The 22,935-nt window shown below is 34.0% G+C and overlaps 4 protein-coding genes across 7 annotated transcripts in view; 2 read left to right on the forward strand and 2 right to left on the reverse strand.

Annotated features, from left to right (window-relative positions):
• LOC110632319 (calpain-type cysteine protease DEK1) overlaps positions 1–6,447 on the forward strand; it is a 35,334-nt gene extending 28,887 nt beyond the window's left edge. For 2 of the 3 annotated variants that reach the window (XM_021780508.2, XM_021780509.2), the window contains exons 23-32: positions 270–589; positions 790–1,141; positions 1,225–1,542; positions 1,684–1,788; positions 1,926–2,054; positions 3,593–3,973; positions 4,061–4,198; positions 4,289–4,525; positions 4,628–5,072; positions 6,021–6,447. In XM_021780508.2, coding sequence (XP_021636200.2) covers positions 270–589; positions 790–1,141; positions 1,225–1,542; positions 1,684–1,788; positions 1,926–2,054; positions 3,593–3,973; positions 4,061–4,198; positions 4,289–4,525; positions 4,628–4,933 — 2,286 coding nt within the window. In that variant the 3' untranslated portion in view covers positions 4,934–5,072; positions 6,021–6,447. Of the gene's footprint in view, positions 1–269; positions 590–789; positions 1,142–1,224; positions 1,543–1,683; positions 1,789–1,925; positions 2,055–3,592; positions 3,974–4,060; positions 4,199–4,288; positions 4,526–4,627; positions 5,073–6,020 lie in introns of those variants that run through there. The other variant, XM_058136030.1, reaches the window with a different exon arrangement.
• Positions 6,448–6,680: 233 nt separating this feature from the next.
• Positions 6,681–10,631, reverse strand: LOC110632293 (disease resistance RPP13-like protein 4). The gene is made up of 2 exons (XM_021780456.2): positions 10,437–10,631; positions 6,681–9,537 (listed from the first exon to the last, which is right to left on the reverse strand). The coding sequence occupies exon 2, from the start codon at positions 9,516–9,518 to the stop codon at positions 6,942–6,944; it is 2,577 nt and encodes an 858-aa protein (XP_021636148.2). The 5' UTR covers positions 9,519–9,537; positions 10,437–10,631; the 3' UTR covers positions 6,681–6,941.
• A 2,931-nt stretch (positions 10,632–13,562) lies between these two features.
• On the reverse strand, positions 13,563–17,046 carry LOC110632324 (disease resistance RPP13-like protein 4). Of its 2 annotated transcripts, none has more exons than XM_021780520.2 (2): positions 16,803–17,046; positions 13,563–16,207 (listed from the first exon to the last, which is right to left on the reverse strand). In XM_021780520.2, the coding sequence occupies exon 2, from the start codon at positions 16,195–16,197 to the stop codon at positions 13,786–13,788; it is 2,412 nt and encodes an 803-aa protein (XP_021636212.2). In that variant the 5' UTR covers positions 16,198–16,207; positions 16,803–17,046; the 3' UTR covers positions 13,563–13,785. The 2 variants fall into 2 exon arrangements, with proteins under 2 accessions (XP_021636212.2, XP_021636211.2); XM_021780519.2 differs by having other exon boundaries at positions 13,563–16,214.
• Positions 17,047–21,872: 4,826 nt separating this feature from the next.
• LOC110632328 (probable transcription repressor OFP9) lies at positions 21,873–22,612 on the forward strand. Its single transcript, XM_021780523.2, has one exon. The coding sequence runs from the start codon at positions 22,080–22,082 to the stop codon at positions 22,560–22,562; it is 483 nt and encodes a 160-aa protein (XP_021636215.1). The 5' UTR covers positions 21,873–22,079; the 3' UTR covers positions 22,563–22,612.
• Positions 22,613–22,935: the final 323 nt, after the last annotated feature.

The following is a 22,935-nucleotide window of genomic DNA, read 5'->3' on the forward strand; positions in this document are numbered from 1 at the left end:
CTTCTGCCAAGATTTGAATTGTTATGTAGCTTTTCTTGATTCATTGTGAATCTGCATCAAAATATGTCTGTCAGCTGTCTTTTGCATTTATTTGTATCTAGACCTTATCAGAATGCTTTACCTGGAGACTTTGCTGCATTAATTTTCTTTATTTAAAATATTACGGTGTTGTTTTGTATATGAGTCTCTTCAGTTTGACACGTTGTCAAGTGCGATTTACGTGCTAATTGAGTGAATTTTATTGTGAATTTACTTGATGTTGTTGGTAGACGGGAATTGCTGGTGCTACATGTATCCTTGATGATGAACCAACAGCAAGCGGCCGACACTGCGGTGAGATTGATCCCAGCATATGTCAAACTCGAAAGGTCAGCTTTTCAATTGCGGTGATGATCCAACCTGAGTCTGGGCCAGTGTGCCTTCTGGGCACTGAATTTCAGAAGAAGATTTGCTGGGAAATTTTGGTGGCTGGTGCTGAGCAAGGTATTGAGGCAGGACAAGTTGGGCTTCGGTTGATTACCAAGGGTGATAGGCAAACAACTGTTGCAAAGGAGTGGAGTATCAGTGCCACAAGTATTGCAGATGGAAGGTTTATAATTACTTCGGACCTAATTGCTTTTTCTTTGTTTCTTGTTGCCTTTGTATATGTCCAGTACTACATTTCTGTAGTATTTTTATGGTGAATGGGACCGAGAGCAAATTAATTCTTTCATTTGCTTTTTTATCGATGATTTATACCTCTTCTGTCTCAAGATATTGTCTCATTGGGTTTTTATAATTATTTTGCAGATGGCATAATGTGACAATGACAGTTGATGCTGATTTAGGTGAGGCAACTTGCTATTTAGATGGTGGCTTTGACGGCTTCCAAACTGGGTTACCACTGTCTGTTGGCGGTAGCATTTGGGAACAAGGGACAGAAGTTTGGGTTGGTTTTAGACCACCTACTGACGTGGATGCATTTGGAAGGTCAGATAGTGAAGGAGTCGAGTCTAAAATGCATATAATGGATGTCTTTTTATGGGGAAGGTGCTTAACTGAAGATGAGATTGCCTCTCTTCACACTGCTATAGGCACAACAGAGCTTGGTATGGTTGACTTCCTTGAAGATACTTGGCAATGGGCAGATTCTCCCCCCAGAGTATGTGCCTCCAGTTATTTAATACAATATGACCGTATATACTTTTGAACTTGCTCACTGATTGTTGCTTCATGTTTGTTTAGGTCGATGAGTGCGATAGTGATCTTGTAGATGTAGATCTATATGATAGGGACGATGTAGATTGGGATGGTCAATATTCAAGTGGGAGGAAAAGGAGGTCAGATCGGGAAGTTGTAGTGGATATGGATTCTTTTGCCAGGAGGTTTAGGAAACCTAGGGTAGAAACTCAAGAAGAAATCAATCAGCGAATGCTTTCAGTTGAATTGGCTGTCAAAGAAGCCCTGTCTGCTAGAGGAGAAACATGTTTTACCGATCAGGAGTTCCCTCCAAATGATCAATCATTATATGTAGATCCAGAAAATCCCCCTTCAAAGTTGCAGGTAGGTTTTCCTGACTTGGAAGTTTCTTCTACCTGGGTGTGTTTTTGTGGTTTTCCTAACCTACACCTGAATTTCTAACCCAGGTTTTACCTTGGTGTGTTTTCTTGGTTTTCCTAACCAACACCTGGATTTCTAAACTAGGTTGTCTCTGAGTGGATGAGGCCTGGTGAAATAGTCAAGGAAAACCGTCTGGATTCTTGCCCATGCTTATTTTCTGGGTCTGCAAATCCCTCCGACGTTTGTCAGGTTGGATTGCTTTTGTTTGCATGACATGCAATACTTTTATTAGTAGTCTCAATGCACAATTTTGATCGATAGCGATAGTTTTTTGCAAATTTATTTTGTTGACTCTCCTAAAAGGTGGTTAATTGTCTCTGGAATAGGGTCGTTTAGGTGATTGTTGGTTTTTAAGTGCTGTTGCTGTTTTGACGGAGGTATCACGAATATCAGAAGTGATTATCACTCCTGAATACAATGAGGAAGGAATCTACACTGTTCGCTTCTGCATTCAGGTAATTTAACCATAGTTTCTCTTAACAACAGTTGACACTGTCCCAATATTTCTTATCATTGATGAGGATATCCGAATTTGCACTAGAAAACGATTTTTGTAGGCATGGTTGTCAAATTGAGATATGGAATCCTCATTGTGAGATTCAGGTTAAGTCCGCAAAATCATTAGAGAACTATCTATGTGTGTGTGTGTGTGTGTGTGTGTGTGGACAAATAAAATACATCAATAAAAATATTGACTTCAGATCCTTTTTCTTAGAATAGAAAGCCATTTTTGAACAATACAAACCTTCTAACCTACAATGTAAAATGCTTTAGAGTCTAGAATGCCATAACCTGGCTCTAATCTGAATGATATGCTAAGTATATTTAATGAGGTTTTAACTAACTAACTAACCATGTAAAGAATAAAAAATACATAATATAATTATAAACCAAGGAGTAAAATATATATATTTTTTAGTTCTTTATAATATGATAACTTAATATAACGTATACGATCTAGAATTTTAGTTAGTGTAGTCACTATTCACTGTAAGTCCACTGTCAGCTTGGGGGAATACTGAAATTGGAGTAGAAGATGCAGATGCATATACAACATTATGAGGGTTGGAATACTGTCATTTTATTTTAATTTCAGTTCAGATTACTTTGGGGGATGGTTTAAGGTTCTTTTCTAGGTAAGATTGAAGTTAAATTTTGAGTTTTTAAATCTATTGGCTTCTCTGGATCTGATAAGGAAACAATTGTGCAAATTGATCAGTTCATATTAATTGGTGAGTCACTTGATTTAGGCTTGATTCACATATAATTTATGATCTGGTCAATAGATTCGAATTATGAGGGTTGGGAGTCAACTTGAATTGTATGATTCTAGGGGCATTTCCTGCTTAGGTAGAATAGTGTCCAGTAGAATTTATTTAATCTCCTTAAGGAAAAAATTTGATTTCTTGTTCTTGATATCTGTTTATGGTTTTGTCCTGGAAGAATAGTTTTTAATTATTGATTTGACATGTCTGATGGAGAAATTATGAAGAATTGTTATGTGTTTCGAAGTCTTTCAACCATCCTTTCACTGCTAGTATAGTGTAAAATAAGAAATGTTGTTTAACGTGAGCAAGTTAAATACAAACTCAAAGTCCTTAAGAAGTAATTAAATGTCTGTCGAGGGATGGAAATGCAAAAGCATTCTGCAGAGGGATAAGGGTTTCTTGCCATCTTACAGACAGATGGTTAAAACTTGAGACTTTGGTCTCCTGGATAACTTTATGTAAATATAAGGATTTTTTTTTTTTTTGTAGATTTCCTTTTATTTACGTAAGCCTGCTTTTGCATATTGTTGGAAATTTTTTGGTATTGTTTAATAAGAAATTTTACTTATCAGATAAAAAAAAAGAAAATGGAAGGATCTGCTAAGTGGTATCTGGTTTTCTTGTTTGTTATTGTTACTATAATCATGTTAGCAATTCCCTGCTTTCCGGGTGGTTATAATTTTTGAGTTCATAATTCCATTCTCTGATTTGTGACCTCTTTGTAGGGTGAGTGGGTTCCAGTTGTTGTTGATGATTGGATACCATGCGAATCACCTGGTAAACCTGCATTTGCTACCAGCAGGAAAGGTAATGAACTCTGGGTGTCTATATTGGAGAAAGCATATGCCAAATTGCATGGCTCTTATGAGGCATTGGAAGGCGGGCTCGTCCAGGATGCTCTTGTGGACCTTACTGGAGGTGCTGGTGAGGAGATTGACATGAGGAGTGCCCAGGCCCAGATTGATCTTGCCAGTGGTAGATTATGGTCTCAATTGCTACGTTTTAAACAAGAGGGCTTTCTACTTGGTGCTGGGAGTCCATCTGGTTCTGATGTGCACATTTCTTCTAGTGGCATTGTCCAAGGCCATGCTTACTCTTTGCTGCAAGTAGGACTGCCATTTTTCATCTGACTATGAAGTCATGTACTAGCTAAAGAAATGATCAAACTCAACTTCTGTGAAATTCTTGTTCAGGTTAGAGAGGTGGATGGACATAAGCTTGTTCAAATTCGCAATCCATGGGCTAACGAAGTGGAGTGGAATGGTCCTTGGTCCGATTCATCACCTGAATGGACTGATAGAATGAAACACAAACTGAAGCATGTTCCACAGGTTCTCTGGTTCTATAAAAATCTAATTTCGATCAGTCCTTTTCTCTCTGATGAGATTTCTTGATAGTCTGATTATTGTCTTTATCAACAGTCAAAAGATGGTATCTTCTGGATGTCTTGGCAAGACTTCCAGATCCACTTCCGATCAATATATGTATGTCGTGTGTACCCCCCTGAGATGCGGTATTCTGTCCATGGCCAATGGCGAGGCTACAGTGCTGGTGGTTGCCAAGATTATGCTTCTTGGAATCAAAATCCACAGTTTCGATTGAGGGCTACTGGTCCAGATGCATCATTGCCAATTCATGTCCTTATTACCTTGACTCAGGTATACTTGAGTAATGATCCACAGGAAGTTTTTTATGCCACCATAGGTCTCTCTTCTGAATAGAGTTTTTAGTTTAAGATAATCTAAACATTTTGTGTTTAGGGGGTGAGTTTCTCCAGAACAGCAGCTGGTTTCAGAAATTATCAATCTAATCACGATTCAATGATGTTCTACATTGGGATGAGGATACTCAAGACTCGTGGTCGCCGCGCTTCTTACAATATTTACCTACATGAATCAGTGGGTGGGACGGATTATGTCAATTCTCGAGAGATTTCATGTGAAATGGTTTTGGATTCTGATCCAAAAGGTTACACAATTGTACCCACTACTATACATCCTGGAGAAGAAGCACCATTTGTTCTCTCTGTTTTCACCAAAGCATCAATTACCCTGGAAGCTTTATAATATGCAGCTGTGGCTTTTTGGTTTGCTTGTTCTTTCGGCTGAGAGCAAATCTGCAAAATTTCAAGTGCATGGTTTATTCATAGATCATGCACTGCCTAAAGACAGGTTTTTTCGAGCCACAAATTGTTGTGAAGAATGGGTAGGTAATTCTGTCTCAGGTTTATTTTTATTTCCATATTGCTATTACTCTCTCTTGGTATCATTCTTCTATTATGTGTGTTCTCGAGGTTTCTGATAAGCGCATCTATATTCATGTGCCTTTATGCTCATTTTCTTGATCATATTTAATGATCTGTAATTGCTTCGCTTGCTAATAAATAAGAGAAACTTGGTGACGATTCCTCAACAGTTTAAAACAGTATAGCTATAATAGAGTGATAAATTTTGAGATAATGGTATCAGTTTTGATGTTCATATGCTAGATGTATTTCCAAATTAACAGAAAGCTAAAGTGAGAATCGCTGAGATGTTCTAAATTACTGAAATCACCTTTCTAGGGGTTGTGGCTTTAGCCAAAATTGCAGTGGAAATAGCTTTGGCTAATATGAAACAGAAAAATTTTAATGTTTTGTCATCTTGGCACAACAAATTTGACAATTTTATTTCGGATTATTTGTGTTGTCAGTAAAGCTCCTTGGGACTAAATACAGGCTTCTACTCTGGAAAAATAAGCTTTCATCAAATACTAGTTTAAATTTTCTGACCATTGGTATTTATTTTTCTTACATTTTGCCTTTAGAACAAGGATAACCATCTGGAGAACTTGTATGAATATCACCATAATCTCGACAGTGTGAACGCTGGAGTCTGTAACAGGAATTAAACTAGTATACTGTCTCTTTTGCCCCAAATTTTTTGGATAAAGACTTAGTTGAGTTGAGTTGAGTTGTACTTTCTCTTTTGCCTAAAGGAAAATGAAGCATGTACGTGATTAAGTTCCATCCTGCTAAAAATATGAAGTTTTCTTAAGTAGCAACCTTCATCTGCATGGATTAAATTTGTTTGTCCTCCAATGGATGTCTGAACTATCCATTCATTCGTAAAAGTGGAAATGTCTGAACTATTTGGATTTTGTGTGTTTTGGCAGGTTGCCAGGATGTGGTTCTCAGCTGTGTGAGGATAGCCTGTAGGCATGTAATTGGGACTGGTGCAATTTTGAACTTGCCAAAATGCTACTGGGTAGACATGAAGCTGACCATTTTAAAGGATATGGAATCTGAAGGCTCTCTAAGATTTGGATAATCTGTCAGCCAGGGTCATCATCAGAGAGGGTTGTCGGGGTGGTTAAGTTGTACATGTGTAGGTATTGTAAGAAAGATAGGTCTGACCATGTAAATGAAGAAAGTTAAAAAGAAATAGGAAAAATAATTACTAACTCTAATTCAAGGTGAATACCGAAAAGCATTGTAGCTCTGAGAAAATTTCTTTCTCCAGCTGCAGTTTTGTTGTGCTTTTTTCAGTAACAATTTGTACAAATGTTCCCTTTTGCAATATAATCACAATTCCTTATTTAATTTGGCTGTGTTTTTGTTTTTCTACATTGATTGAACCGTTTAACTTTTAATGACAGCTTAATTCGTAATTACGATCCATTTAATAAACCTTAAGATTTGGGCTCTACATATTTTTCCATTTAATAAGCCTCAACTGTAATTTCCAAAAAAAAATAAAAATAAAAAGCCAACTTCGACTTTGTTGATCTTACTCTATATGAGCAATGCTTGTCTATGAACAGTGTACAACAATGTTCTGTCACAAAAAATTGGCTTGAGATTATAGGAGTTGGCCAAATCCAATAAATTTTATATGAAAATAAAACCTAAACTCATCTTTGATTTGTTTTCACAACTATTTACACGAGAATATCACATGCATGTTCTAATCCACACCAATCTGGGAATAGTTTACATCACCACCACACATAACGCAGAGATTAAATGGCCAAAGCAAATTTAATATTACAATCTTACCACAACTCAAAGCTCATGTAATTGGACAATTGCATAACCTATATAGCAGCAGATGATTTTCCCTCTTTATCATTGTCGTCCCAATTCCTTCTCCAAATCACCCGCTTGTTTTCCACTCCACCGGGGAAATTGAGTATTTGGGAACAATCGATAACCTCTGCATAACGCAATAAAGGCATCTGATTCTGCAGTCTGTTCCAATCCTCCCGCAAGTACGGCAACTGCTTCAAACGCAAGCCCTCAAGGTTCCAACAAATTCCTTCATCTACGCGGATGTCAAACAGGCGACCGTCCTCTATGCAAAGATACAACAAATTACAAAGATACTCGGGACTAACCCATTTTGGCAAAGTATCATGATAGTAATGCCTAAGATACAGCTCCTCAAGTCGTTGTGGAGGTTCAAGTGGATCTAGCATCATTTGCATTTTTATCCCTTCCAATCTTTCAGCGTCAAAATCAATGGTTAGTACCTTGAGTTTCCTAAGCTTTGACAGAACATCCCATTCCTTTTGTTTGATTTCACTCCCTCTACTTAAATGCATGTGCAGTACTCTTAACTCACCTAGTGCTCCAACTTCCAGAAGGGGACAGCTGCGTCTGTTAGCCTGGCTTACCAGTCTCAATCCATATAGCTCTCGAAGATGGGAGAGCATCCCCAATCCGCGAGGCAGGTATGGAAGCTTGTCACAAGATCCTAGGTTCAAGACCATCAAACTCTTCAAAGAAGTGATTGAAGGGCTTAGTTTGGAAAGCATTTGGCATCCACTTAAAACTAAGAGCTCGAGGTTCCGGAGTTTGCGAATGGAATTAGGAAGCTCCTTGAGGCCTTTGGCTCCACTTAGATTTAGATATGCAAGTCGTCTGAGGGAACTAATCCAACTCAGCAGATTCTTTAAAGCGACGTTGTCAAGATTATTGTTAGACAAGTCCAGTGACCTGAGTGAATGGAGTGAACCCAAATTCCTGTCCAGTGGACCTTGATAGCCAGTAGTCATCAGCAATACAGCCCGGAGCTTTGGGCATCTGTTCAATGATATTGAATCCATTTCACTCGTGAAACCCAACCATCGAGTGTCTGCAGTGAATTCTTGCTTGTATTCGTTGTCAAAGCTACAAATTCTCTCCTCTTGTGCCATCTTAATGGTCAAATCTCGCAACAGACTATGCATTTTGCACTTGTGGACTCTTCCATCATAGCCCCGGCTTTCCACAACTTCAACCAGGCATCTGTCGATCAGCTTCGATAGATACTCATAGCCCAACTCTGATGCGGATTTCGACTCGGTGTCCTGGATGAGACCCTCCCCAATCCACCAGCAGATTAACTTTTCAGCTTCTATATCAAAGCCTTCAGGATAAATGGAGAAACATAGTAGACATTGCTTTAGATGAGGTGGAAGTGCCTTGTAGCTCAATTGCAGCGAATTCATCAAGGCACTATTTTCTTCTGTGATGTTATGCACAAAAAATTTGTTACAAATATTCTTCCACTCATGAAGTGAATAAATTTTTGATCCCAGTAAGCCTCCTATTGTGCTGATTGACAGTGGAATTCCCCCACATTGAGCGACAATTTCCCTGCCCATTTGTTTGAAAATTTCAGGAGAGTTTTCACCTACACGGCGAAATGCATGCTTGCAGAACAAAAACCAGCTTTCATCTTCACTAAGAACAGGAGGAAAATGAACTAGTGATTCGTCAACTCCGAGAAAAGACACAACATATTTGCTTCTGGTCGTGATAATTATGCAACATCTTTTACAAGCTCGTTCTGACAGAATTGATAAAAAACTTGTCCACCAGTCAAGACCCATCTCCCAGATATCGTCCAAAATAATGAGACAGGATAATTTTTGGAGGCATTGGGAAATTTTCACTATCATCGCCCACTTGTCAGAAATGTCTTTTCCTAATGTTTCTCCTAATTGTTGTAAGATGGTACTCAAGATCTCCTCCACTTCAAAGGTTTGAGAAACTGACACCCATATCTGCCGGTCGAAGTGACCACGTGTATCGGGATCGTTAAATACTAGCTTGGCAATGGTCGTTTTCCCCAACCCTCCCATCCCCACAATGCCAATCTTTTGAAACTCGTAGCCTTGGCGAAGAATCCACGCTTTTATCTTTCTCAATTCACTCTCACGTCCAATTATTTCATCAGATGTGTCATACTTAAATCTAAGCTGGTTCATGTCAACATGTTCATGGCTGCTGCTTCGATCTTGTGCCTGTAAATGGTTGCCCAAAATAACCTCCACCTTCTTTATCCTTTTATTAATTTCCCTTAATTTCTTGCTTGTTTGATGGCGGAAGAAGAAATCCGTAAGTGACAGATTGCAGAAGGATCCATTTTCTTCATATTCTTCTCCGGTAAGGTAATCTGTCAATACATCATCTGCTTCATACATCAAGTCTCTGAAATGGGCCAAGGTGATAAGGATAATTTCTTTATTGCTCTTATCGTCGTCCCCGAGTAAGACATGTATATTTTGAAGGCTCGCCTTCATGACCTCCAACTGACGCAGAAAGTAAAGAGGAAGTCGAGTTTGAGTGTTAATGGCCTTGAAAAGTTGCTCCGTCAGAGAGGAAATCATTGCATCTACAAATGCCATTATCTTTTGTGTATTTTACCTGCCAAATCAACAGTAAATATGTTCAAACATTGAAACGCTAATTAATTGGTATAAATTTAAACTTAAAATGTTTATAATTTTTTTTTTAATTTCTAGTTCTTATAAATATTGTTTTTGTTATGATTTTATTTTTTTAAATCAATTATACATATATTTAATTATAAGTAAAAATAGAAAAACAGTTCTAAAAATAAATTAAAATTTTCTTTTATTAATATATTTTTTTGATAAGCACCCTATAATCGCTGACTAATATTTTTAGATTAAAAAAATATTTTAATATTAATGTTAAATATAATATTTAAAATTATTAACAGCTAAGTGTTTTATTTCTACTCTAATTATTATTTATGAATAAATTACCCGGATGACTTTTGTGTTCATAAAAGCGAAGTTCTTCTATTATTATTATTACTAATAATATTGAGCTTTTAGAGAATACTCCCTTCAACTACACAAGGCTTCACCCACTTGCTTAATTCAACATTCATAATCTTTAATCTGACTTCTTGAAGATGATGGTATCCTACAGCAGGGAGGATGAGTTTATTTGGTATAAATAAATTTTGTAAAACTTTATAAAATTTCTTTAAAAATTCACCATTTAACATGTAAGATTTGAAAAAAAAAAATGAAATTCATATACGTAATTCTACGAAATTTATTATTTTGAGCTAAATTTTTTTAAAAAAATTAGAATTTGCAAATGAGTAGAATTTAATATCATATAAACTCGAAACCTAATTAATGCCAACCAAGCATTGATTATCAACAATTGCTTCCACAAACCACAAAAGAAACATCAGTGAAACTCTTTGGACATATATGATCTCTGATATGGAGAGTATATGAAACAATCAAAACAATGAAAATTTAACAATAACCAGTATAAATCACCTTGTTTGAAAGTGTTGAAGCGGCCTGCAAGCCAAATAGGATATGAGGAGCGATCGAGCAATCAATCCAGCTGAAGAGAAGTTAGAATCTTTTGGTGGGGACTCAAAAATCTGTGACAGAGTTTAGCCCATATTTGATATTTCACCCAAGACCAAGAATGAAGGTATAAAACTTATCCTAAGGTGTTTGTTTATTAATAATACCTAAGGCGTCTTTATTAAAGTGGTTTTGGAGTTAAAGCCACTTTTTCTGCTTATTGGTTGTCTTTATTAAAGTGGCTTTGATTTAAAGCCACTTTTTCTGCTGATTGGCTGATACAGCTGTCAAAGGTGGTGACATATATAAATCATGATACTGGGAGAAATTTTCAAAAATATTCATGAAGTTTACAGATTATAATAGAATTATTTTTAAATTTAAAAATATGCTATAAAATTTTTAAGGTATTAAAATTTTATATAATAAAATTTTAATAATTCTTAATAGTTATTTTATATAATTCATAATAATAGTATCATAAATAATTCTCTTTTTTTTACGCGATAGTGATAAAATTAATTATAATTTTTTTTATAAATTAATCATAAAAAAATTTTAACCATATAAAATAATAAAATACTAAATATATAATAACTGATTAGAGGAATTTCACTTTAAAATAACAGTAGTAATCATTCACTTTAAAATAACAGTAGTAATCATTCACGTTATCGCTACGTTGATTAGATTGTTCACGTTAACATGTTACTTATAAATTAATTATTGAAAGTAAAAAAAATTTACTGTATAAAATTTTATGTTAAATTTTTAAATTTAGGGCCAACTCTATTAAAACTCTTAAAGTATAATTTCAATTATTAAAATTTATCTCGTGATGCTGTGTGACAAAGTGACATTAGTGGCGCTTCCACCAGATTTTCTTTACGACATTTGTCTTTCTCCCTTTGCTTTAGTTAATAATTCCAATGAGAAAAAGCAAGTTGAATAGGGATACAATACTTTACACCGATTTAATTTTTAAATTCATTTTATGATTTGTTTGGCTATTACTGAATTTCAGAACTCACAAATTTAAAATAATTAATAATTAAATTAAATTTTAATAGTAATTTTCATAATAAGTTTATATTGTTTAAAAATAAAATTAATTAGTTCATAACATTTAATTTAATAAATTTCAATCATTAAAAGAAAATAGTCATATATGAAATTTTAAAAAATAACTTATTAACAAAGAAGATTTTTTCCAAAAAAAAAATATTTAAAGAGACATTTTTCAATCGTATGGAACAATTTTATTTTAAAATTACTTAATAATAATTTTATTTTTTATATTTTTAATTTTATTTAATATGAAATAATTTTATTTTCAATTTTATATTCATTCAAATTTTAAAGATTTTTTGCTTTTTTAAGTTAATGTTGTAAAAGATGATATACATAACGAGAGAAAAAAGATTTATTTTATTTATATATTATTCTTGTCTCTCCCTTTCACCCCAACTCTCTCTCTCTCTCTCTCTCTTCCATGTATCTCTCATCCTTTCTATCCCCTATATCTTTCTCTCTTCATTGCAAACTTTTTAGAATTTCAATAAAAAAAAAATTTCAATTTCTCAACAAATTACAGAACTTCAATCAATAAAAGTCCAACAAAAGAATTTCAATTTTCCAACAAATTTTATAGAATTTCAATCAATAAAATGCATAAACAAATTCAATTGAACCCAAGATAACTTGGATCAAACATGCAAGCTCTTGTGATCATTAACAATTCAGTCAAAGCTATCATCAATTGATCTAATGGTTAACAATTGAGGATCCACTAGAGAGAAGATAGATGGAAGAGTTATCTTCCCCTGACCGATGGAAGAGTTGTGTTCTGCTTCCATTTTTTCCATATTGAAGATAAAGAGAATCTGGTGCTTGAGATGCCTGGGTATATGTTTACTTAAAAAGATGCTAGATTTTCTAGCCATTGATTTGCTGACCCGTAGCAGCTATATAAAGAGAGATTACATCCCATATGCTCTTGAGCTTCTCTAAGATTTGCTTTCCCAAATAAAAGAGTATCATCTGCAAAAAGAATTTTAGAGATCACAGGGATGTTCTCACTAGCTTTAGTCCTTAGATATCTCCTTTAAGCGTTGCTGAATCCACTGGAGAAGAGAGGGCTGTTCTAACTCGGCTGTAAGCTGTTTAATTTCAGTTTGATTTTAAATCTAAAATTGGTGGATTTAAATAAAAAAAAAATTATAGAAAAGACGTTAGGAGGAGAGCTATCACATTATATAATATATATGTATATAATTAGATTCGATATATCGTAAATTTAAAATATTTAAAATATAAATAACGATTACTTTTTTTTTATCAAAAGATAAAAATTATTGATAAATAAGGCCCATTAGAAGAAAAGCTTATGGCCGAACCAAATTTAGTTAGGAAGACCCAACCCATCGCAAAGAAATCTCGGGAACACAACCAAGAAATCCTAACAGAGTTGGGTCCAACTCACAAGCAATTTGGTGGCAACAAGTTCCTTCCGCCGCTCATGAGAGAGTAGAGGGAAAAGAAGTCCCAGACCTTGATATCACCGACCAAACCAGCACCAGGGGGATGATTGTAACGCACTAAGCACCATGGGGAACATTCATAACAAGATCGCCTGAAAAAAGAGTCCTAATCAGCAGCAACCTAGAGAAAAGTGAGAGAAGCTAGGGATCCATAACAGACCAAATAAGTGTTATAACGAGAATTGGCTGACCATTGTGGTGAAAAACATTGGGCGACGATGACCTTGATCATCGGCAATCTACTTGTACCCTATCCTCAAATCCAACCCTTGAACGTCAGCCTCAACCCCCACGTCTCTAATATGACGGGAAATCTCCCAAACCCATCATAGAAGAGCGACATCACGAGGATCTCTCACAAAGGGAGAACATATGGAAGCTTCGAATCAGCACCAAAAACTAGCGAAGGAGGATGACAGTGGACCTCTTTGGCGTGCCAATCACGTTTTCCAGCCACCATATCGATTGAACCCCACAAGCACCACACTATTCGACCTAGGGAGATTTACCCTGCCTAACCTCAACAACAACGCTGCTTTTAACATCGTAATTACAGCACCTATATATATATATTTAGCAATAACTTAATGCAATACAATCCACTTGAAAAAAAAAAATACAATCACATGCAATAAAAGTTTATGCAACACTAGTGAATATACAGCAACGGTTTTGATTCCCTACTGCCTTGAATGATTCATCAATTGATACCAACTAGGAGCTGCCGCTAACCTCTGCTCAGCGTAACAAAATTACAATCATCTCCTTTTGCATCAACTTGTCCTAGTCAATTGTGGGATGCCATCACTCGTGCAGCTATCAGGCAGGGCTTCTACATGATAATTGATACAATAATATTTCAATTCAGGCAGTCTCTGGCGATTAACCCATGCCGGCAGCCTTTTGTGATGGTAATGCCTGAGATACAGCTGCTCAATTCTTGGGGGAGGAGAAAGCCGATCTAGCATCCTTAGCATACTATCTCCTTCTGATAGCTTTTCTGTGTCAAAATCAATGGCTAGAACCTTGAGTTTCTGAAGCTTTAAAAAGACATTCTGCTCTTCTTCTGTTATTTCGCTTTCTTTACTCCAAAGCATTCGCAATACTCTTAACTCGCCTAGTTCTCCAAGTTCATGAACTGAACAGCTGCTTCTGGTTTTTATTTTTGATAAGCAGAAGCTTCTTCTGTTATCCTGAGCCACCACTCTGAATCCAGACAATTCTTGGAGCTGGGAGAGCCTCCCTAGTCCACGAGGTAGGTATGGAAGCTTGTTACAAGAGTATAGGTCCATTACTGTCAACTTTTTCAGACAAGTGATTGAAGGACTTAGTTTGGATAGCATACTGCATCCCCTTAAAATTAAGAGCTGGAGGTTTCTGAGTTTGCAAATCGAATGTGGAACTTCTTGGAGTTGCTTGGCTCCACTTAGATTTAGATATGCTAGGCGTTTGATGGAGCTAATCCAACTGAAAAGATTCATCAATTGATTATTGTCAAGCGTATTGTTAGACAAGTCCAACGCCCTGAGTGAACGAAGTGAACCCAAATTCCTGTGGAATGGAGCGCGATTGCTAGTCATCAGCAGTGCTCTCAGCTTTGGACTTCCTTTCAATAATTTTGCATCCATTCCACTTCTGAAACCCAACCACCGAGCTCGAGAATCTTTATGAAAATTTTGGTTGCCTTCCTCGTCAAAGCTGCAAAGTTCCTTAACTTTCGCTATCTGAATGATCAAACCCCGCACCAGATCATGCAATTTGTATTTATAGACTCTTTCATCAGAGTCTTGCCTGTGCACAACCTCAACAAGGCATGTGCTCACCAGCTTAGACAGGCTTTCAAAGCCCATTTCTATTGCAGTTTTCGAGTCTTTGCCCTGGATGAATTCTTCTCCGACCCACCAATGGATTAACTTTTCAGCTTGTATTTCTTCAGGGTAAATACAGAAACATAAAAGGCATTGCCTCAGATAGGGCGGGAGTGCCTTGTAGCTTAGATGCAGAGAAGTCGTTACTTTATTTTCTTCTGTGATGTTGGGTTTACACAAGTTTATCCAGATTGCATTCCAATTATCAATATGAAATGATGATCCCAGTAAGCCTCCTATCGTCTTGATCGCCAATGGAAGTCCCCCACACTCGGCTACGATTTTCCCCAGCTTTTCTAAATTTGCGTCTTCCAGAGATGCATGGCTGCAGAACAATGACCAGCTGTCTTTCTCATTCAAGAATTTGGGCTCATGAACTCGCAATTCGTCAACTTGGATAGCATAAGCAACTTCTTTATCCCTGGTCGTGATAATAAAGCAAGTTTGTTTATGAGCTATAGTTGATACATAAGAGAAAAAGCCCTCCCACCAAGTGAAATGCTTGTCGCCCCAGATGTCATCAAAAACAATGAGACAGGATTTTTCTTTCAACCGTGAAATAATATGATCTAACATCTCTTTACAATCTATAGATCCACTCTGTCCTGGTTGTTCACCTGATTGCTTTCTAAATTGATCTAACAAGCTCGTTAGGATTTCCTTCTCTTTAAAAGTTTGAGAAACTGACACCCAAATCCTGTAGTGGAACTGACTTTTTACCTCATCTTCTTCAAAAATTAGCTTGGCAATGGTGGTTTTCCCCAAGCCTCCCATGCCCACAATGCCAATCTTTTGAAGTTCGTACTTGCAAAGAATCCACTTCTTTATCTTTTCCGCATCCCTATCAAGTCCAATTATTATTTGCTCTGGTCGTTCATGCTCCCATCTAAATTTACATGTAACATTCTTTTGGAGGCTGCTAGCAAACTGTTGCACTTGCAAAGAATTCCCCAAAATTTCTAATGTCATCTTCATCCTCAGATTAATATCCTTTATTTTCTTGCATGTTCCACGTTTGAAGAAGAAATTCGTAGGAAACAACTTTGACAAGGGTCCGTGTTTCTGATATTCTTCTCTGAGTGAACAGTCTGTTAATATATCATGTACTTGATCCTCAAATTCTCTGAATGTAGGGAAACGCTGGATTATGTGCTGATTGCAGTTATCTTCATTGTCAAGTAATTTCTTTATACCATCTACTCTCTGCTTCATGAAGTCGAACTCGTTTTTGAAGTCATGTGCATGCTTCGCTTCCTTCACGAGTGCAGTAAGCAGTTGCTCAGCCACAACAGAAAGCACCGGATCTGCACCTGCCATCTTCTTGTCTCTGTAACCTATTAAAGTCAATTGCCATCTAATCCATAAATGATAAAGGGCTAACGGAGTCATAAGACATATGATCTATATTTTCGCAATAATTCTAGGAAAAAAATTATGAAAGATTATGATCCTATGTGCAATCAAGACCAAAAAATTATCTCATGTGCTATTTTACTCCAAAAACATGACAGCAAATAGAGGTGAAGACTGAAGATATCATGCTCTATATACATGCTTAATTTGCAGTTATTAACATCTCAGCTATATCTTCATTATTTCTAATTTGCAGTAGACCATATATCAATTGTATGGAAAGCCTAGCTAACAAACAAATTTTGGATTATTTTGAGTTTCGATATAGAAACCATTTGTCACTTCAAATTTGCATCCACATGCCAGAAATGTTTTCTTTATATGGTGAAAGAAATATAATAATTAAGGGCATCTCCGGTTCATCTTGGAAATAGATGTCCAACAAATTTAATTGTTGTCAATATAACATGATATAGAGAAAATATACGAAATTATTAAATCCTTGGTAAAAACTGAAAAGAAGAAAAAAAAAACAGAGATGAAAGAGGAGATATGAACACATAAATCACCTGGCCTGCAAACAAATTTTGCAAGTCACTAGGATACGAAGAGTGAGCAATCAATCCAGTGGGAGGATGAGAAGTGATTCAGTCCCAAAAACATAATCTATCTGTGAGAGAATTTAGCCTCTGTTCCAAACAATGAAGATAAAAGGGCTTAATCATTTACTACTTAATCATAGTCTTTAATTTTAAATTGAGCGACAATTCATTAGCTTAATCTCTTTAGACCAAGAGGTTCATACTGATACCGAAAAGTGTTTTTATCAAGGAATTAAAGTGGCTTTGATGTTTGGAGTCAAAGCCACTTTTCTGCTTATTGGCAGATATAGCAATCAAAGGTAATTTATCTAGCAGAAAAGAAAAATAGAATTATTGGTGCTGTCTGCTCACTAGTCGCTACCGTGGGCCAAAGTGATCGTAGTAATCGCCCAGGATTTTCACAATATCTCTGTCTTTTTGCATTTATTTTAACCAGCCACACAATGCTGTGTAAATGATTCTATATATATATATATATATATATATATATATATAATTGAGAACTCAAAATTTAATAGCTTGGAAATTATTTTAATATCATTAAGTTAAAATTAATTAATATTTAATATTTTATTTTAATAATATAATTTAATATTTATTTTTGCATTTTATATTTAAAAATCATATTATAAGATTTTTATTAATGATAAAATTTTTAATTAATTATATTAAACACAATAAAAAAATATGTTAAATATAATTTAAATTTATATTAAATTTTAAATAATTATATATTTAATAAAATAAAATTAAATTTTCATTTCTTAAATGATTGTTAATTATTTTTCTTTAAATAGTCCTTCAACAAATATAACAATATAATATTTTGTAGTATAATTGTAATTAAAAAAAGATTGAGTATAATTAAAAAAAAAAAAAACATGTACATCATAGCAAATATAATAATAAGTATGCTCAAAGATATTATTTTAAATATTTAATCATTAAAAATCATAATCATGTCTCTTACTTATTTTTGTTTTCCAGATTTTTATTATGTAATTTTTATTGAAATTTTATGTGAAAAAGAAGTAGATTTTAATAATTCCTATATATATTTCTAACATTCAAGAAAAGTGAATAATGAATTTAATTTCAAGTATTGGCGATGCAATTTCACAAATGAGACACCATGCCACTGTAATTTACCAACGCCAAATACTGCCAATGTCATCATATCAAAATCAAAGACCCAATTAAGTAATAGTTTTATTCCTCTAAAATAGCTGCAGAGATTTCTATCACTGATTTTGGTGACATTTTGTGTTTTGAGTGGGCAAGTTTGTTGCTCCTGGAGGTGGTCTTGGTTGGTGCAAGGAAAGACAATATTTAGACATGTGCAAGGAATCAAATCAGGGTAAGATAAGGCATCTCACAAAGTTAATCACCAGGTTACTACATTTGATGGTAAATTTTGAACGTTTCATCCATCTTTAGTTTATATATATACTTTGATTTTAATTCATTTTATTTCTATATATACTTTGGTTTTAATTCATTTTACTTTTACTTTGCATATTTCATCATTAAATTAAATTTTAATTAGCATCTCATCTAATTATAGTTATTAATAAAATAGAATTTACATTTTAAAAAATAAAATAATTATATGTGTTTAGTTCATCTTTTAGGTATAACTGTTGACAGGATAAGATATCCATCGACTGTAGTTTATAACAGTTTTTTTTTTTAAATTATTTCTTCTTAGCTAATAGTTTATTTAATTTTATTTTTTATTTAGACTAGATTATTATTTAAAAATTTGTATTAATTATATAATTTATGTATTTAAAATAATTTTACAAAAATAGATTAATTAAATTATAATAAATAATAAATAAATATAAGATATTATAAATATAATAATTATAATATTCATTTTTATATATATTTAAAAAATAATTATATTTTAATATATTATATAATAAATTAATAATTATGTGTTTACTTCAATAATATAAATAATATAATTTATACTTATATTAATTATTTTATAAACAATAGTAACAATCCAACATAATTTTACCAATCGATTAGAATATTTTAATTTAACAATAGATCTTGTTTACAGCACTTCAATTAGTATATTTAAATTTAATGGTGAAATTTTATTTATTTATTTTTTTTTTCGAAGTGAAATTTTGTTATTCAATATGTAAAAGTCCACTTTTTTAATGGTTTCCTTATTAGATTAATCTGTCCTGTATTTTTATATTATTAACTTGTATTTTCAGTTGTGTGTTACTGATAAAAAAAAAATTAAATAGATAAAATGTTGCACATTTTTTCAATTTTATCTTTTTTTTTTTATTTTAGCCTTAATTATAATATTGAGATAAAATCGAAATGTGCAAGTAAAACTTATAAAACTATATTATTAATAAGTGTTGGGTCACTGCACTTTTAAGGGTAGAGCTTAAATTTAATTCTTAAAAAATATACTATTGAGAGAGGCAGGATCCACGAAAAGATTAATTTTTTATAGATTGCAAAACAGATATAGAGAATACCCTGATGTATATATATTAAAAAAAAACTTGTAAAATTATATTAATAAATAAAAATAAGATTTTTATTATTTTTAATAGTGATAATAACAAATATAATTTTCTTAAAAAATTTTCATTATATCCTGGATTACTAAGAAAAAAATAAATATACTTATTTTTTAAAATAAAAATAAAAAATATTTTCCGCTTATAACAATAAAATATAAAATTTATTTTCTTGAATGATGTAATTATAATATATAAATTTTTATTTTTTTAAATTAAATAAAATTATTATAAATATTATAATTTAAGCTAAATTTTAAAAGAATAAGTTAATCTACTCTGGGTCTATAAGGGAGAAAGCAAATGCCAAATTGCACGGCTCCGATGAGTTATGAGGCATTGGAAGGCGTGGTCGGCCATGTCCTCCAGGATACTCTAGTGGACCTTACTGGAGGTGCCGGTGAGGAGATTGACTACATGAGAAGTGGCCAGGCCCAGATTGATCTTGCCAATGGTAGACTATTGCAAGTGGTAGGCCTTTTCTCAGTTGATCAAATCGAATTCTTAATAATTTTTAACTAATTAATTATTTTTAAGGTCAGTTTCATCTCTGTTCTTGAATAGAAGAAGGGAAAAAAAATAGGAGACAACTTAAAAAAAAAAAAAAAAGAAGGAATAATATATGAGGAAAAAATTGTAATTAGTGAATTGAAAGTGCTAATTTAGTGATAAAGAATATCATGCTTCATGCTTTTAATATAGGTAATTTGAGGATGGGAGAATAATATTTGCTACTCTACGAGCTCTAAATTATGAAGCATGAGTGCTTGATAATTATATAAAAAAATATAAACAGTAGGTAAAGGGAAAAAAATTCATAAAGAAACAATAACAGCAAAACCTGGAATGATCAGAGAATTGAAAAGATGGATGTCTAAACATATGAGTTTCTTTCATCCACTGAAAAAGCTCATCTGATAAGGCATTCTTCTCTCCCATACCTGTCCTACTAACTGCTACATTTTCTCAAAGAAAATGGGAAAACCAAGAGAACAGTCTGTCAATTGATGAGGCTTTGTACTGTACATCAGTTTTTATTATCAGGGACTTTGCCTTTGCTTTGCAAATCATCATTCCAACATAAAGAGGTTGGCATACTCATGATTAATTCAGAACTATTACAGTCATGATTAATTTCAACTATAGCAGTGATTTTTGCTTGTTAGTGTGAACTAAAAATACGTTTTAAAAAGCAAAAACTATTAATCTTATAGCTGGGCTTAAAGGGGATATAAATATAAGCTTATTTTATATTGTATTGGGGTTTAAAGCATCCCTCAAGCAAAAGCTATTAATCTGAGCTTTCATGGCCATGCTATTGTTTGTTATGTCCAAAATACAAGGGGGAATCCAGCAAAGGGATTCCATCCAGCAGTGAAAATCTTGGTGAGATTTTCTTCATAATTGCCTTAAATGCATCAGAGAACAAGAGTTAATTAGAATAAAGTCAGGGACTTCAAGATCAAAAGAAAAGGAAAGAAATTGAAAAGCAACAAGCCAACTCCATTTAATTCATCTTATCATACTTTCTTTTAAAATATTTCTGAAAAATAAGGAACCAATTAAAGAGATATATACAAGTCCTTGCTAAATTAAGAAGCACAAGTGGCAAAACATGAAACATGCTTTGTCTATAACCACTCTCAATCTCTCCCTCATTTACATATGGACCCCATCATCAGAATGGGGTAATGCTCCATTATTTTATGTTCTCAGAATCATTAGATCTAAACAACCAACTAAAAGTTGCCTGATTAGAGTTTCTACTCATATTTTCACCAACCCATTCACTTTCATGTAGGAGCTAATTCTCTAGACAAGTTTGATTACCATTTTACATATGGTGATTTCATATAACAATAAGGCCTTCTTTTACTAAGTTACAATGGAGATTCACCCATATAATTATTGATAAGTTTTTTAATCTTTTAATCAAAGGGAGGATATGTGTGCATCTTGATCAAGGTTTGAGTCTTGTGACATCATTTTGGGTCTTATGACATCATCTGCAGAGATACTCTAATCTTTGATCTAAACATAGGTGCAATGTGGGTATGATGAACATATTTAATGGCTTCTGTAACTTGCATGACTTTAATATTAAAAAATAGAAAATAAAAGGACAAAGGTGGGAACATGTGGCCCAAAAGTAAAACACAGACCCCTTAATTTAATGGAGAATTACTGGACATCATCTTCATTTCATGATTAATCCTCCCCCTACTCCAGCTGCTGTAGCGTTAGGCAGGCTCAATCCTTCAAGTGCAGCAAGTCCAACTAGAATTTGCATATTCCCGCTAGCTAGGCATGTGATCTTAACCAAAAATCTGTTTAGCAGTTGCTTTATTTCTTGAATTAGTATCCTATTTTAATCTTAAAGGCTAATCCGTATTAACCACACTTCCAAAAGCATGCCACCTAATAATGCCTTATCAAGGGAATTATTAAAGGTGTACCCTTCACGTCATCACTCATCCCTAGCAAGCTCAAATTAACAATATGCCAATGTCCCCCATTTGCCTTCCTTTCTTTCTCAACTAACCTAATCTCATTAATTAATTATATGTTTATGCTTGTAAACTCAAGACACAATCATGCTTTAAACTAACCCCACTTGCCAATTGTGCATAAATGATTAGTTTTTGCACAAATTTCCCTTCAAAGATCTCCATGTTCAAATTGATTCAGGATGAAATCCTCCAGGGAATACAAGAAGCAGCAGAAGCTTCAACAGAGAGGATGCAGGGCCTTGTGTTGCAGTTGCAGGCTTAGTGTCTCTTCTTCTGAGGAAGCTGCAGAGAGCTCATCAGCTTCTGACAGGTATGCTTCCATCTCAAGCCTAGCGCATGCCATGGTTCAAGAAAGACTAGGCCAAATGATTAGGGAAAAACAGCAGCTGGAGGCAAGACATAAAGAGAGAAGAAGGCTAAGAAATGAAGGGATCAAATTTGTAGTAATGGTGGCAATGGAGAAGAGCTCTTATGATCCGAGAGAAGATTTTAGAGAGTCAATGGTTGAGGTGATATTGGCAAATAGGCTACAAGAGCCCAAAGATCTTCGCAGCCTCTTAAACTATTACATTTCAATGAACTCTCAAGATAATCACGGAATTATACTTGAGGTTTTTCATGAGGTTTGCTCTAATTTGTTCTTATATTGTAAATGCCATTGATGAATATGAAGAAGAAGCTTTCAGATATTATTAATTATTAATCTTGATCAATGAGCGAGCAAGTTAGAAAATACGAGGTGTTGTGTTAATATGTTGAATGCTACAACAATATTTTCTATGAGGGTATTAGAAAAACAAACTAAATTTATTTATACTAATTTTTTGAGGATTTTTAATTGAAGTATTTAAAAAAAAAGAAAGAAGAATGAGATTATATTAAACTGAATGCTAAGATTTGATTAATCTCATTAATGTTAAATTTCCCTCTCTTAATATTAAATATTAAAGAGCTTGAAAATAAATGATTGCAGTTTTTGGCTAATCTAATTGTGTGATAACAAGGAACGTCCCAGTTGCCTTAATCATGAATTAG

The sequence above is a fragment of the Hevea brasiliensis genome, chromosome 15 (assembly GCF_030052815.1).
Source record: "Hevea brasiliensis isolate MT/VB/25A 57/8 chromosome 15, ASM3005281v1, whole genome shotgun sequence".
Lineage (NCBI taxonomy): Eukaryota > Viridiplantae > Streptophyta > Magnoliopsida > Malpighiales > Euphorbiaceae > Hevea > Hevea brasiliensis.